The 16800-nt window shown below is 37.7% G+C and overlaps 1 protein-coding gene across 4 annotated transcripts in view; it reads left to right on the top strand.

Moving 5' to 3' along the window:
- The first annotated feature begins 929 nt into the window (after positions 1–929).
- Positions 930–16800, top strand: part of LOC128017650 (nephronectin) — a 38380-nt gene continuing 22509 nt past the window's right edge. Inside the window, exons 1-3 of one of the 4 annotated variants that reach the window (XM_052603117.1) lie at positions 931–1142; positions 9916–10016; positions 15218–15268. In XM_052603117.1, coding sequence (XP_052459077.1) covers positions 1075–1142; positions 9916–10016; positions 15218–15268 — 220 coding nt within the window. In that variant the 5' untranslated portion in view covers positions 931–1074. Of the gene's footprint in view, positions 1143–9915; positions 10017–15217; positions 15269–16800 lie in introns of all 4 variants that reach the window. The other 3 variants (XM_052603105.1, XM_052603113.1, XM_052603098.1) reach the window with 3 other exon arrangements.

The raw sequence follows: 16800 nt of genomic DNA, 5'->3' as shown, positions 1-16800 counted from the left end.
CAATGAAAATGGAGTTGAAACATAGACGCTTATTTCATAGGCCCTCTGACCAAAGTTGTGGGGAAACTGAAAATGAGACGAAACCCTGCTTATGACTCCTTGAGACCTGAAACTCAAGTGATGAGTTAGGATCATAAATCTTGCTTTCAGCAGTTTTAAGTGACAAACGCAGGTGACCTCCTCTCTCCTATCTGCAACAACAAAAACCTTTACCAGTGATTTCTTATTAGCATCATAAGACAAGTGACCTACAGTAAAACATATTTAAAATAATTGTTGTAGAATTTACTTTGAAATATATATATATATATATATATATATATATATATATATATATATATATATATAATTAATAATAGTAACTATTACTAATAGTAGTAATAATAACTATTACTAATATTAATTAACAATAGTAACTATTACTTTATTTATACACCAACTTACACAATACATATACATGCATTAAGTAGCCTACCTCAAGTATCACAAACGTCATTCATCCTCAATAATATATATTCATTAAATAACGTGATATAATCCAGTCATATTGACATTGGATGTCATTAAAAAACATTTGTTGAATGACTTATTTTGACTGTTTCTACTGGTAAATTTACGACAAACGGCACATTGAATTTAACATATTAATGTGTAGGCTACTTCATACCTATGTTTTCACACGAAGGCTATCTCAAGTCAAGTGTCACAGACGTCATCCATCAAAATAATATCTATTAATTCATGATAGTAAATTTAGAGTTAATATACAGTCACATTTGATGTTGCACATACACATATATATTTGTATTATTATTATTATATTGGAGTAATTGGGTATGTGGAGTAAGCGCTCCCGTCTCTCCTTATCGGACGAGAGAGAGAGAGAGAGAGAGAGAGAGAGGCGCGCGCAGACTTTGCGCCCCAGTCCACGGCTCTCCAGCGGAGGAGACAGACGAGCAGCAGTCTGTTCGACCCGCTTTGAATATTGACGGATCTAAACCTCACCATCATTCCCCTCCACACACAGGAGAGCAGCGGAGACGTTTGGATACACACCACCGCTCGAGCACGAGGATGTGGATCATAAAGTTCATGTTCATTTGGACCTGCTGCTTCGGAGTGAGCGCGGACTTCGATGGCAGGTGAGACCTCAGTTAAACGGGTAGACGACCGAAATCAATGTGTTTTGGTGGAGACACGTTTTAGTTTGTTTTTAATAAGAGTAATTTTATGGTTCATTCTTTTATTTTTTAAATGTGACTTTAAAGTAAACTGCTTTCTCTGTCAGACAAGGAATCTCTGTCAGTGTTAAGTTGCGTTGTATCATCTTAAGCTAAATACAAAATATCACTATGTTGGACTATTGCTGTGCCTTTAAGAGTAACAGGTTTTGACAGTTTTACAGTTAATTTATTAGAAGCCATTACTACACTTGTATTCAAGGTCAAAACACTAAATGTGTTTATTAGAAAGAAAATTTAATGCTGATATTTCTTGAAGCATTCAGTTTTGAATGAGCAGTTGGATGCTGTACAAAATCATCGTAACATGGTTGAGTGTTTAAGTTCATGCCTTAACAAGTTTCATAGATAATGTGATAAAAATCAAGGAGACACTTGTATTTGAAGAGTTCACATTCTTAAAGTAATTATGCTTTGACAGTTTTTTATGAGTAACAGGGTAAATGAATAACAAAACCTAAAATATCTATAGGCATCCTTACCGAGGAAAGTTTTTCCATTCTAAAGCTGATTGTGTACAGAAATGCTCAAGATTTATTTATAAAAAAAAAAAAAAGTCACACTTTGAATTAAAATGAACTGCAGCGCTTTCGAAAGCATTAAACCCCAGACGCCTCAAGTTTAGTCCTGGTGTGATCAGTTAAATTTAGGATGGGCTTAAAGTTTGTTGTTACTGTGTTGTCAATCAAACGGTAAACTTGTGAACTGCTCTTAAAGATCTTCATGCATGCAAAATGTAATCAGTATGTTTTGAATACATAAATAGATGTTTAAGAATCACTTAAGTCTTCCTCTTGGACTGTCAGCACATGCGTTCCCGGTTGTATCGTGCCCCAACATGTAATGTGAAATATGTAGAGAACAGAAACGTGCCAGAGATTCAGATCTGCTTAAAGCTTCATAGTGATTAAAGGAGATCATATGTCTATGCTCAAAATTAACTATGTACTTCAGTAGATGTACCTCACTATACCTTAAGGCAAGGTTTCTCAGTCCATTCCTGCAAGCCCACCTGCGCTGCACATTTTAGGTGTCTCACTAAACTGACACACAGTGTAGTTCATGAATCCCTCAGCTGGTGAGATGATAGTTGAATTAGATGTGCTAGATAAAAGAGACATTCAAAAGCTTAAAAGAATGGGTTGCTGTAGGGAGATTATTACAGGGCTTCATTGATCTCTCCTGTCATATTGTGTGTTACTGCTTTTAAAGTAAGTTCTAAAGTGCAAACTGTCACCTTATTGTGACTCATCCTTTATTTAACGTGCAATGCTGGATCGCATCATTTATTATGCAATGATTAATTATGTCATTAAAGTATGCATTATTTAAATATGTCTACTCATTAAATATGAACGGTAATACTTCATGTATTAATAAATTATATGTGTGCTGCATGTTAAAGTATATAAAAATTCACATAAAGTCAACACAGAATTGAAACTGGCCCTCTTTGCTTTTTGAATGCACATCTTTGGTCTTAATACAAATCTCTTCTTCTTCTTTTTCTCTTCATGTTGCTCAGCACTGATTTCTGCCCTACAATTTTACTCTTTATAAATGGACAGTAATACATCACCTTATGGAGAAAAAAAGTAGAATTTCAAAAAGCATTTCAACATCATTTATTTACATTGCAAAGCTTCATTAAGTATGCATAGCCTTATTAAGTTAAGTATGCATTGCCTAATTACGGCATGTTTTACAAATGCATAGCCTAATTACGTCATGTATTAAGAATGCATCGCCTAATTTTATCATGCATTAATATGCATCGCCTTATTACATCATTGTTGAAAAAGCATGGCTTCACACTGTTACAGTCAGCCAGTTCCCACATGGTGTTCCCCTGAGAAACCTGCCACCCAAGTTTGGACTTGTGAATGCAACCCCTTCAGTGATCTTTATGGCATCTTTTGTCTTCTGCTCTGCTGGGAAGCATTTTGTCCTTTTGGCAAGATCAGCAATAGCTGTCCTTCTAAATGTTCTGGAAATTTATTCACTGGCAGAAGTACTTTCTGTGGTAATATTCAAGCTTGGTTCTTTTCCTTCTTCATATTTCCCTTATTTATCATTGCCAGTTGCCCAGAGGCAGAGCACAGCTATGATGCGCTTTTACGAACACATCTGCACATAGTTAGGGGGACATTAATAATGGGCTTTTGCTACGACATTACCAGCACTCTTTTAGAGACATAATGAATAATTAATGCATATTTGTTTGTTCGTCTACATTTATCCAAATGACCTTAGCGTGCCCATTAAGTCAAGACTCTGCAATTCATTGTTTTCTAATACATTCAAACTTCTCTGTGTCATCCCATACATCATGTGCTTAATGTTTGTGTAACTCACAGACACAATATTGATGCTATTTCTGCAGGGCATGGCTTGCGCTGGCATTTCAGGAGCGGGAGCTGCCCACTGTAATGAACGTGCACATTAACCTGCTGGTGTACGTTATTAATTTCAGTCGTGATGGAGTTTGCTTGTCACCAGGGCCATTATTTGCCAATTTGCCCTGCTTATAAACCTGCTTTATTGTCCTGATCTAAATTCATAAAAGAATATAGTGCATGAGTGCACTGTGAGGGGCCCATTCATTATCTCCAGGCCCTTAACAGGGGCCGTTAAGCGCCTGTCTAATGGCTTATACTACACCTGAGGAACGACTCGCTGCTAAACCGCCAGCTTGTCATTTGCTGACGTGATAACAGGAGTAATTTATTACAGACAGACTCATTAAAGTGTCCAACTTTTAAAAAAATCTTCCAACACGGGATTTTGGACATTGAGCATTGGGTTTCTAGGACTCACTGGAGTAGGACGTAATATCCTGGCATCCCTAATTGTCCTAATATATTTTGTAACTCCCTCACTTAGGCCCCGTCCACACGGAGACGTGTTTCTGTGAATACGCACAAATATTTTATCGGATAGGCGTTTCGTCCACATGGATCCGGCGTGGATAAATTTGAAAACGCCGTCTTTGCGTTTTCATCTGGATGGCTAATCCATATATTTTATGAAACGATGACGTCATCAGCCCACATCTCCCCCCTAGTCAGACCCCTCTACGTCACGTAACAACAACAAAAACATGAACAAAAACTGAACGATTGTCTTTTATTAACTAACATTAACACTGATTAATAAATGTATTGTTCCATGTTCGTTTGTGTACCACGCGCAAGGTTTACGAGCATAGTCCAAGTCTTCTTCTCTGTTTTTAGTGCATCTCTGTGGCAGAATTACAGCGCCACATACTGGTCTGGCATGTATACTACATCATTATGCGGTTTCGTGTGGATGCGGATATTTCTTGAGATAAAGGAAAAAAAAGATCTGATTGGGGTAAGCTCCGTCTCATTGTGGACGGGGCCTTAGTCTTGGGGTGCTACGCGCCAGTTCAGGGGGCTTAACTTAAATCCACATGTCCGGTTGGCCCTCCTTGTGGTCTTTCAAATGATTTCATCATCTGAATTGTCTCAAAGAGCAGAATTTGACCCCAGTTCTTCTTTACTTGTCCTCCATCTCCTCTTCATGCAAAATCAAAGGTCAGAGTTGAAACTTTGGCACTTTGGCCTGCATTTCCTCTGCTGTGTTTCCATGCTTAATAATGGAAGAAAGTCTAATGTTATTGCATTTAATGTTACAATTCCTATTATTCTCGCTTATCAAAAGAATGCACTTTTCATTATTGTCAATATTTTTCAGAATCTAGTTATGGACTTCCGACCCTATCAGCCAGACTGCTGTCTAACTGAACTACTGACCATCATAAAACTCACATCCGTTGAGAACAGTTGTCTTCAAATGCTCACAAACATCTCAGAAGCAGTGGGAGATTCATAAATCCGTCTCTTCAGCCACAGGAGCATTTATTTTCGGCTGGTACCTGCTGTGTCTGATTGCCGCTTAGCTTGCACTTTGCTTGACTGGTGTGTCAGTCTGCAGAGGCACGTATTCTGTACTGAGGCCGGCGAATGAAGACAGCTCAACTGTCAAGTGCGTGTTTCAAAGGCGCGTGTCTAATTGTCTGGCAGCCTGTGGAGGTGGCGCAGGAATGTGAAGGGTTGTAATTATACCCCACTGAACTTGCACCGAAGCCCGGCTGCATGTCATCATTCATATACATGTGCAGACTCACTACTGAACCACATGAAGAGTGTCATACTGCCGCAGACGAGTAGAAATTTGAATTCTTCATGAATAAACATGTCAGTGCACTGAGATCTACCGGCATCTACCACTCATTTTCGTGACCCGGTTGCCTCGTTTGAGCTGCAGAACTGCATTATGTAGATATTTGTCGTTTGTTTGATCCGCTAATGCCAGACTGAGCTGGAAATTGAAACTGTGTTATAGCTGCATCTTTAACAAGGTGAGGAAAGACGCTTTCTCAGGTGGACGAGGGATTTGTTGTGACAGCCTTGTTACTTTAGTTAGCTCAGTGCCGTTTTATCGCTGGGCGACTCTCTCTCTCTCTCTCTTTCAGTTCTGTGTCTCTTTGGATCAGGCCCAGAGTTTGCAGATTGCTGACTGGCACGCAATCGCTTGTCTCATGTGAGCAAGTGGTGCACACACAGAGATTTGTCTTTCTCTCATTGTCCCGCTCTGGTACAACTTTTCCTTCTTTCTTGCTCGCTTGCTTTTCTGTGTTAAGAGCTGAAGGTTATTATTGTAACTCGGTGTCCTGAAAAGCTCTCCATCAAGCAATCTTTCTGTCCTCCCTGAAAGTCAAATAGTTAGTGGAAATTGAAATTGCAGCCAGTCGAACATATTTTGGTGTTCCAACCATCTGGAGACCAACCATGAATGATAGTATACATTATGAGCCCCCTCTGTCACACTCCGTATTTTACTAGACAGACATTATTTTTTTTAATCAGTAATTCCCTCCTAATGGCTGTTATAATAGGGTCACCGTCAACTAAATGCACATAAAATGCTTATAACGGTATTGTTAGAATAGCTTGCAACTTTTAGCTGAGAACAAGTCCAATATTTTTACATTACTGTCAGAGATCTATGCATCAAATCTAGCTCTGTATTTTGCCTCGGATCACTTAGCAGATTCTAAATGAAAATCATTGAAAGCTACACAAAATGTGACCACGAGTAAATACGACTTCACTTGCATTTAGAGACAGTTTTTAAGGAAACCTTAGGTCCAAAAGAACAGTATCTATTTTATATATATATATATATATTTATTTAAACATGTCATACTGTCACTTTTGATTAGTTTTATGCATTCTTGTTAAATAAAAGTATTAATTTCTTTCAGAATAACAGAGTTCTAAAGTTTATATCAATATCAGTACATTTGAATTTTGAAGTTTTTTTTTCCTCTTATATACGATAAACAATTGTAATACTATATTGCCTTGTCCAATGTAAAATCTGTTGCAGAAATAACTTGCTTTATAGTAATGTTTCCTATCTTTTGAACCTTTTTCTGACTCTTATGTTCCCATATATAGCCTCATCGGTAAGGTTCAAGTACACCAAAACAGTTCCTCATAAATATGTATGAAAAAAATAATCCTCATAAGCCCCTTTCACACTGCACGTCGGACCCGCAATATTCCCGTAACATTGCCTGGTCGCCTTCTGTGTGAAAGCAACCACGTCCCGGAATTGATTACCGAATCGAACCCGGGTCGGGGACATAGTAACATTGCGGTAATCGATCCGGAACGAGCGCTGTGTGAACAAAAGCCAGATCTAATTCGGTATCGAAGTGATGACGCGCGTTATCGCGCGACTCTTTTACCGGCTGTTTTGAAGGAAGATCAACATTCGCGACGAAAACACATGTGCAAACTGTAATGAAGCAGAGATCAGTTAGTTCCTCACTTTCCGCGCTGACGCAGAGATCGTTTGCTTGCTTCAGTGAAAGTATAACGTGCCAAGCGCTGTCGACTCGTACATTACACGTCACGCGCTGATGTCACGTGTCGTTACGGGATCTTCAGGGGTTGTGTGTGAAAGCACGCACATATACCGGGTCATCACTGGCTGTGTGAAAGTGCCAAATCTAGCGACCAGGGAACAATTACAGGAACACTTTACCGCTGTATTTGCCGGAATGGCAGTGTGAAAAGGGCTATAAATGTTTTTGCAATTCATATTTACACTGAATATCCTTTAACATTCTAATTACAAATAAAAAGGCCATTATTACAGAGCACCATGTTGGAAAACATTTAATGCTGTGGGTGAAAATAGACACTAATTAGCATCTCCTCAAACTGAAGCAGCCTCTGTGGTTTCTAACTGCATTTAGTTTGGTATTTGTTATGGAAAAAGAAAAGTGTAAAAAGCGTTGTATTGTGGAGAAATGCGAGTGAAATGACTGAAGATGAATGGTTGGGGGCTTTATGTACATATGTTCTGCTGTGTGTGCCATTCACACAGTTTGACGACAACCTACATATATTATTTGGTTTTCTTTCTTATGTGTATGAAAAAGATAAGTAAAATGCATGTGCACCCCTGGAAACTATAGCAGATGAGGTGTAGAGATCCAGTGTCTTGCATGTTTGCAGTCGGTTAGAAGTTATGCATTTTATACATACAGAGGAGATTTTGTGTTAAATGAATGTTTCAGGTTTATAATCCATTTATAATGGATCGACAGGCAGGAGCCCGGACTCACTGCTGTGTCCTTAAAGGCATTCTGAAATCTCTTTTTCCTCTGCAGGCTACACATGCAAACATTTTCCCTCCAGACTCTCACTCTCATTTAGTGCCACCATCACAATTTCTAATCTGTGCAACATGTGCGCAAAATTCCTAGTCATCTTGATATCTTTGATATTTATCCGTCCGTCTGTCCATTCCTCCATCCATCCATCCGATCTGTCTGTGTCCATTTGTCGAAGTCTGTGATTTTGCCCCATTCTAGCACAATTGTGAGTCATGAGCTAACATCTATTGTTCCCGTTGTCTTATCCATTGCATCAGTCTGCCAGGGAGGATTTATCTTCATGCACAAAGCTTCCGTTGTACTCGGTGACACAGGTTCTGCAGATAAGACCACTGCGAGTTATCATTGTGCTCTACCACACCAGAAGCAGAAGTTCTCTTATGCTGATGTTGGATTCACACACAGAGCACAGATAAGTTCAAGTCTGTCTGTTTTCCTGCTGCTTATAGCTAGAGGGAAGTTATGGAAAATAAAGACGAGGTTCTTAGAAGAAGATATGTTACATGACCCAGCAATGTGGGTGAACAAGAGAGATTTTTGGAAAACATCAGTCTTTGGAAACAACAGTGAAGTTTCAATTGATTTTCCATTAAAAATGAAGGTACAGCTGAAGTGCTTTTGAATCGGAGAGTTTCTTGGAAGCGCACACCAGGATTACTGATTTCTCTTTTTCCACCAGCAGCACTCCAAATGTTTTTGCGAAGAAGTAAAACCTTTTAAGGTCTGTGAAAATAAGCAAAAGAGAATGAACACCGGTCAAATGACGTAACGTAAATGGATCATGGGTAATAGATACAGGGAAAGCACGGCACAAAACCTAAAATTAAACCTCTGCTCAATGTACCTGGCTGCATTTAAACAGAGAAGAGAAAGCAGAAGAGACTTATTAATTATGGAGCAAAATTGGCCTAAAAAAATAATACATTTACAAAACAAAATTCATGAATACACAAGTAAAAGCTCTTTTTTTTTTGCATCTGTTTAATAATATAACAGATTGATCTGAATAAACAGTATGTGCAATTTATGTGTATAAGACAGCAGGCTAACCAGGTAGCTGTATCTGTGTGAAATATACAGTACACAAATACAAATGTGGTTTTGTAGAAATTTTAATCAGATGCTAAAGTAAAAAGAGTATCCATTCAAATGTCTTTACATCAAGGACCTGATCATGGAACAATGCACAGTACAAGCACAGCGTTGAGCTTCTTGAATCTGTTCAGGATGGACCTGATTGGTGGGTTAAAAGCTGAATGGAACATCCTCCAAAAAAGGAAGGTCTCAAAAATGCTGCACACAAATTCAAAGCAGTCAACCCACGTGTGACGATTTGCAAATGCAGATTCAACGATCTATACTTAATTATATGTAACATCATTCATAAATGTGTGGTAGAAATTAAGTCAAGAACTTGATATATGCATATTTGTGTAAACATTTTACCTTTATTATGGTAAGAAAAATGCATTTGGGGAAATATTTATGCTTTTTGTTGTGTATTTATGAATTGTGTTTTGAATTTACACATCGGGTTTTGTAAATGTAAATTGTGTTTCTGAATTTTGTTTCGTAAATGTATTGTTTTTGAGGCTGATATGGCTCCATATTTGTTTAACCCTTTACTAAAGCTTCTATGATTCTTCCTTGTCCCGTATATGAGCACGGATTTAAAGTTAATAATGCATGAGATTTATTTCAGTGAATCATCGATAAACTCTTAATTCAAACATTTCAATACAATATACTGCATCATCTTTTAAAAATGCAACAACAACAAAAAAATTGTCATAGCTTTTTAAGTAAGTATTTGAATTAATGGACGGATGGATTGATTGGTGGATGGATGCTTGGATGTGCAGACAGTAATTCTATGGCTAAGTATGCACAATGTTATTCTCTTGCAACTGATTTCTGTGCAGTGATTGGCCAAGGTCTGATCAAACTGTCTCCTGACAGGTGGCCCAGGCAGATGGCCTCGTCCAATGGGCTGTGTCGGTACGGCAACCGCATCGACTGCTGCTGGGGGTGGACACGTGTCTCCTGGGGCCAGTGCCAGCGTGAGTAACTGCTGCTATAGGGGTGAACAGTGCTATGGGGGGCCAGCTTAGGGTGCTTCTAGACTTCCATGATGCTGGTAACCTTCTTTTAGCCACTTTGCAACAGCACAGCAAGTCACCAGTTGCCATATTTGAAATACATTTGATTCGCTTAATAAACAAAATTGAACAAAACCTCTGTGGACAATACTCTGTCCTAAGTTTGGCATAATGTTTTATTTGCTGGATCCGTTTGATTCCACCACATACTATATAATGAATCGGTGACTTGTATGCCCTTACTGAAGTGGTTGCTGCAAGGTCAGGTCACATGGCTGAAAATAAGCAAGACTCCTGGGACATAATGTTTCTGAATTGCATGCTAACAAACTGGGTTAGCCGTATGAAAATAAATGCAAGCTTTCCGCATTGTCTTTGAGATTTTCCTAATGACACCTAATATTATGTGGTTCAGTCATTTGGAATAATTAATAGCTACAATTCCTGCAAGATTCTTTTGAAGTCTAAAAAACACATGGAAGTCCATTCATGTATTTTAAAAAGCAGACTTTTTACAGACTTAAAAAAAAAAAATTTCTGTTTTTTTTTTTTTTAAGTGCTGTTCAATAATAGAAAAGCTTAGAAAGTAAAAATAAATAAGATAAAGTAAGCAAGTATTAAAAACATAAAATAATGACATTATTATTATTATTATTATTAACCAAAATGCAGATAAAAATGTCAACATCAGTAATAAGAAGAATAATTGCTGTTGTCATTTTTTTAAATTCCATTATTATTATTATTTGAGCTTTCTTGTTGTTGTCATTTTAATTTTGATATTATTATTATTATTATATAAAAGTTTCATTTGGTTGTTTATGATTGCATTACCCATACAGTAATGGCCTTACTGTATGCTAGTGGTGTGGATTTGGCCAGATCTGTAATTTAAGATCACTGAAGAGAAGTGCATTCATCTCACACTAGAAGTGATGAGACCTCTCAGATCTTCCACCTCATTAATCACATAATGATGTTCAAGTACGGATTAGCTCATTTTATTGCGTTATCATGGAATCAGAGGATGTGCTTCCCTCGCTCATATTAATAGCATCTCATGCTTCATTTATCAGCTTCCATATGTTCGCTGCAAATCTAAAAATGATACAGCATGCTTCTGAACGAATGTTTGACTGTAGCACCAAATGGAAGCAGCCTAGTGATGATTCAGGGCTATTCCATGATGCATGATGATATTAGCGGGACAGTGTATTGGGCAGCCTGACAAATGTGGGATTCTCTGCATGGCTTGTGCACTTGATAGACCAGCTGTTGCCTTTGTTTATCTGGGGTTCACATGCTGAGGGGCTCCAAAAGCTAATGCTTCTATGCTTGTAGACTGCCAACATTTTGACCACATTTTGTAACATGAAGCAATGTGTTCTTTGTGTGACTGTGTGCGGATGTGTGCAGATGTCTCTCACACTTCACATGGCAGAGGTACGCCTTTGTACATTTTGTATTCTTTGCTCAACAAAGACTGTATTATATGAGTATGCTTGACACAGAGGGCTGAGAACTGTAATTGGAAGTAAATAAATATACACAACGGACGGCAAACCGACTGATTCTGTCCTCAATCACGGACGGCAAGGCTGTCAGCGGTTGAACTTGCAATTTCGTCAGAGAATAGAATGTGCGCGGGGGGGGGCGTTAAGGGCTCCATCATTACTGATTACGGGATCGCTGCATCTCACATCTTTGATGAAATTGCTGTGGTTTGTTTCGGCCGGTGATCATACGGGGTTAAGATACACATTGAGAATGAAGGCCATAATGAATGCATCCCCGAACACAGACTCCTCTGGGAAAGTGAAGTGCTTGGCTCTGAAATGCTTTTCAGATATTCATCCAGTCATATCTGGCTCCATTCACACCTCAATGACAGGAACATGAAGCTGCAATATTTGACTTTCTCAAAACAGCTGGTTTAGGGGGCGGCCCTCAGCTTTGTGGACTGAATTGATGATTAAGATTAAACCGCGCACAGCCGAAATTAGATTCCCCACTCATAAAACCCTAATCATCTAGAGTTAACAAGATCTCAAGCTGAGGATGAATTTTGATGAAGTTCCTTTACGAGGCAGCGCGACGGCTCAGTGCGAGAGTGGAATCCTGTGTGGTGAAATATCTCAAGGGAAGAGGTGTCAGGACATCTAGGACTGTAATCTCGCTCTCATTCTCTCTTGAAAAGCTAGATTTTAAAGGAACGTTCTGTGTTCAATACAAGTTAAGCTCTATCAATAGCTTTCGTGGAATAATGTGGATTACCACAGAGGATCGTTTCTACTCTTGCCTCAGTTAAAAAAAAAGACAAGGACAGTGAGTCTACATTCATATATGTACATTACCGGTTTAAAAGTTTGGGGTCAAAATTATCATTTTGTTTCAAGAAATGTATATTTTTATTCAGTAAGGATGCATTAAATTGATCAAAAGTGACAGTGAAGAGATTTCAGTTGCAGAAGTTTTCTTTTTCAAATTAATTATTATTGTTGTTTTTTAGAACATTTTATTTTTACTTCGCATGATATATTTGTAATAGAGTAATTTACTGCCATTGATTTTTGAAAGTTATATCAAGTCTTTCAACTTTGCTGTAAAGCCGTTAAAACTGATATTTTCGACATGAAACACACTGATAATTTAATTGATCCACCCACCCAGAAAAGTAATCCCAAATCAAAACGGGTTAATTTGTGTCAGTGCTCATACCTTTCTGAATGCTGACCAGTTTCACTTGCATTCAAAATGCATCACTGTAACTGAGATTTGAGAGGGAAGAATGTGGTTTATCTGAACACCCTTTATAACAGACAAGGCAAGGCAGGTTTATTTATATAGCACATTTCATACACAATGGTAATTCAAAGCGCTTTACATAAAAGCGAACAAGTAAAAAAAATCGCAGCAATAAAACAAGGAATTTAAAAACATTGAAAATTATTTAAAATTGATTTTAAAAGTTTCAAATTAATTTAAAACAGTTAAGAATAGAAAATGATTATACATAAAATATAGTGCAATCAGTTCGGACATTGCACAGTGCTCATTTAATAAATGCACAGCTAAACAGATGAGTTTTAAGTCTAGATTTAAATGTGACTTCACACATCTGATCTCTTCTTAAAGCTGATTACTGATTACTGATTAACTGCGGGAGGCATAATAACTAAAAGCAGACTCCCCTTGTTTTGTGTGAACCCTTGGCATTTTTAACTGACTTGATCCTAATGATCTGAGTGGTCTGTTAGGTTTATATTCAGTGAACATATCTTCTATATATTTTGGTCCTAGGCCATTGAGTGAAATGAGTAAAACTACTCAGATTTTCTGGTTCTAGTCAGAATCCTGGCAGCAGCGTTCTGGATGAGCTGCAGCTGTCTAATGGTCTTTTTGGGAAGGCCAGTGAGGAGCCCATTACAATAGTCCACCCTGCTGGTGATAAAGGCATGAAATTTCTCCAAGTCGACTGGAAACAAAACATCTAATTCTTGCAATGTTTTTTAGATGATAGTATGCTGATTTAGTTACTGCTTTTACACAACTACTGAAACCAAGGTCTGTCTCCAGAATCACACCAAGATTCCTGACTTGATTTTTAGTTGTTTGACCCCTAGAGTCAAGGTATGCATTCACTTTGAAAACTTCAACTTTGTTTCCAAATGCAATGACTTCGGTTTTTCCTTGTTTAACTGAAGAAAATTCAGGCACATCTAACTGTTAATTTCATCAAAGCACTGGCAGAGGTAGTCAGTGGGGCTGTAGTCATTTGGAGATAAGGCTAGGTAAATGTGTTTATCATCAGCATAGCTGTGATAGGCAGTTTGGTTCTTTCTCATTATTTGACTTAGTGGGAGCATATACAGGCTAAACAAAAGCGGTTCAAGGATTGAACCTTGTGGGACTCCGCATGCCATGGACATCCACCTAGACTTATGCTCTCCTATACTCACCCTTCTAAATATGACCTGATCAGGGGTTCTCCACTTTCCTGCAGAGTTTAGCTCCAACCTTGATCAAACTCACCTGTCTGTAACACTCTAGTGAGACCTGCCAGAATATGGTAATCATCCAGTAACTTGGTATATATCAAAGTACTAAAAGCATCAGTTAATTTGACGTAATTGGCCCTCATGAGGACCAGTGAGGTCAGGCAGGACAAGGTGTGTGATGGTATCAGAGAACAGGATTTAAGAATTGAACATCTGCAACACTACAGTATACTGTTCCTAAGCTGCTCCTAAAATACCAACTCAGCAAAGTATTACTCAAATGTTTGAGCATCAGTGGCTCTTAGGGGAATGTGTGTTAGGCTGACCTGACTGAGGAACTGTAAAGAAAGCTTTGTTACAGAGGCAGTCTGTCCTGGGCCAGAGAATAGAGGAACTAGAGGAGTGGAACTCAGTTTTTTGGACCAATGAATCCAGCTTTGCAGAACAAAAACTTTGGAAACAGTTTGAGCATTGTTGAACAGTGCTTTGATTTAGTGTTTTGTTCTTTGCAACACATTTAATGAATTATATGAAATATGTACTCTATATGTGTCTGAACATTAAGAACATAAGATTTTTGGGGTTGGTCATTTTCTTTTTTTTTTCTTTTTAAAGAAATCTCTAATGCTCACAAGCATTACAAAAACATAAAAAATAAATGTTATTACAATTTAAAATAACTGTATTCTATTTTAATCTCTTTCTAAATGTAATCTATTGCTGTTATGCAAAGCTGAATATTCAGTGTCACATGATCCTTCAGAAATCAGTCTTATATGCAGATGAAAATTATTACAATTATAATAATATATATATATATATATATATATATATATATATATATATATATATATATATATATATATATATTTTAGCATTCTTTGGTGAATGTAAATAATGTATATATAATAAAAATCAAATTAATCAGGAAAAATTTAATTGTAATGTATTTAATACTTACCATGAATATGAGAACATTTAATAATATAATTCTTATCACCATGTGAAATGTGAGAGACATTAGGCTGTGTGTATGTGTGTATTGTATGTGTGTTGCATTTTTAATGCTTGTCCATCATCAGCATGGCTCCCATGTAATGTTTTTATCTCACATTTAGACCAAGCTTCTTTTTTTTTCTTTTTTTTTGGCTGTTTGTTTTGCAGCTCCCTACGTCTTAACCCGCAGAGTATTCGCGATGAGGTGCCAACCCCAAGGTTAGCACCACATCATATTTCCTTTGCAATCATCTTGCCTGAGCGTCATTCAGAACATGCATCCACTGAATCCCTAGTTCCCGTTTATTTATAGTCCCCCACACGTGCTCCTCCTTTGAGAATATCCTGATATCCTGTGAACATTTCACACCTGCTCCTGCTACCATTTGAATATCTGGACCCTCTAGGATATTTGGATGTCACTGTTTACATTCACTTACTTGTTTGCTCCCCCACGTAAACCTCAAAGGATCTCAGATCAAGAGTGTTTTCGGCCAATATAACACTTTTATTTAGAGCAGAGTAGAGAGAGGAAAGGAAATGGAGAATGGAAGCAGGAATTTTTGCAAGCCAAATTTAAACTTGCATCACCCATACCACAGATAAATGTCATCCATCTATTTTTTGGGGGAAACTTAGATGGATAACACATGACCCAATTTTTTTTATATATAAATGCATATTTTGAAAAAAAATTATATTATATATATAAAAAAGTATGAGTGAATTATATATGTATTGCACACACGTTTACATACAATTGATTTATACATGTCTATACAACCTTTTTATTTTTATGTCTGTTTACATTTATTTATTTATTTATTTGCATTTTAGGATGGGAATTGTAATGATTTTCTATATAAAATCTATTAGTCGTTAAAATAAGTTATTTATTTATTAATTTATTCATTGATTATTAACTTTTATAGAATCATCTTTATGTGTCTAAACAAAGTCAACATTTAAAATCACTCAAATATCTTAAGGTGACACTACAGGTCTGGCACAAAACACTAAGCCAGGGCTTTGCAAAGTTTATTGAAAAAAATCATTATAAGCCTTTCACATTCTTAGTGCGACTTATTCATAATTGGATTTTCTTAACATTCACCAATTCCGCTTTCTGCCGTATCTCTTTGAAGCTGCCATCCGCTCTTGTGTCATCAGAGCGCATGGACTGATAGGTATGCCATGCCAAGTATGAAGGTCTCCAGGGATTGAGGAGCACATGTGCTGAGCGTTTTGAAGCCAGCGGGACCTCTTGATGTGGTTGGTCAATAACGGGTACTTCCTTTGGCCCATTTCGCCTGTGGTTTGTGTTCAAAGTGCCGGCATTACCTAAACTCGACCGCAGCAGATAGGTTTCTCTTTAAAGCCCCTTCCTTAAGCTCTTCATTCGTCAGCACTTAAAAATATAACCAATGCCTGTGATCACACAACGTCCCACCTGGATTAATCCAAGATTTCATCACATTTGATAACTGTCTGGCCGGCGAGATAAGGCAGCCGCCCGGATAAACTCTCAATGTCAGAGAACTCTGCCTCTTTCCTCATTTGTCTCCTGCCAGCTTAAGCTTTACCACCAAATTAGCGTCTGTTCGTCCTTTTGTGTTTTGACCTTAGGGTTTGATCATACTGTTCAACCTCTATATTGAATAACACATTTTAAAAGTGTGGTGAATATGTACCTTTGATTAGCTTACTCCAACTAATATGGTAGAATTAGACGGGGTGATTCTTATCACACC

The sequence above is a fragment of the Carassius gibelio genome, chromosome A1 (assembly GCF_023724105.1).
Source record: "Carassius gibelio isolate Cgi1373 ecotype wild population from Czech Republic chromosome A1, carGib1.2-hapl.c, whole genome shotgun sequence".
In the NCBI taxonomy this organism is placed as follows: Eukaryota; Metazoa; Chordata; class Actinopteri; order Cypriniformes; family Cyprinidae; genus Carassius; species Carassius gibelio.
This window is presented reverse-complemented; position numbering and strand designations above follow the sequence as displayed.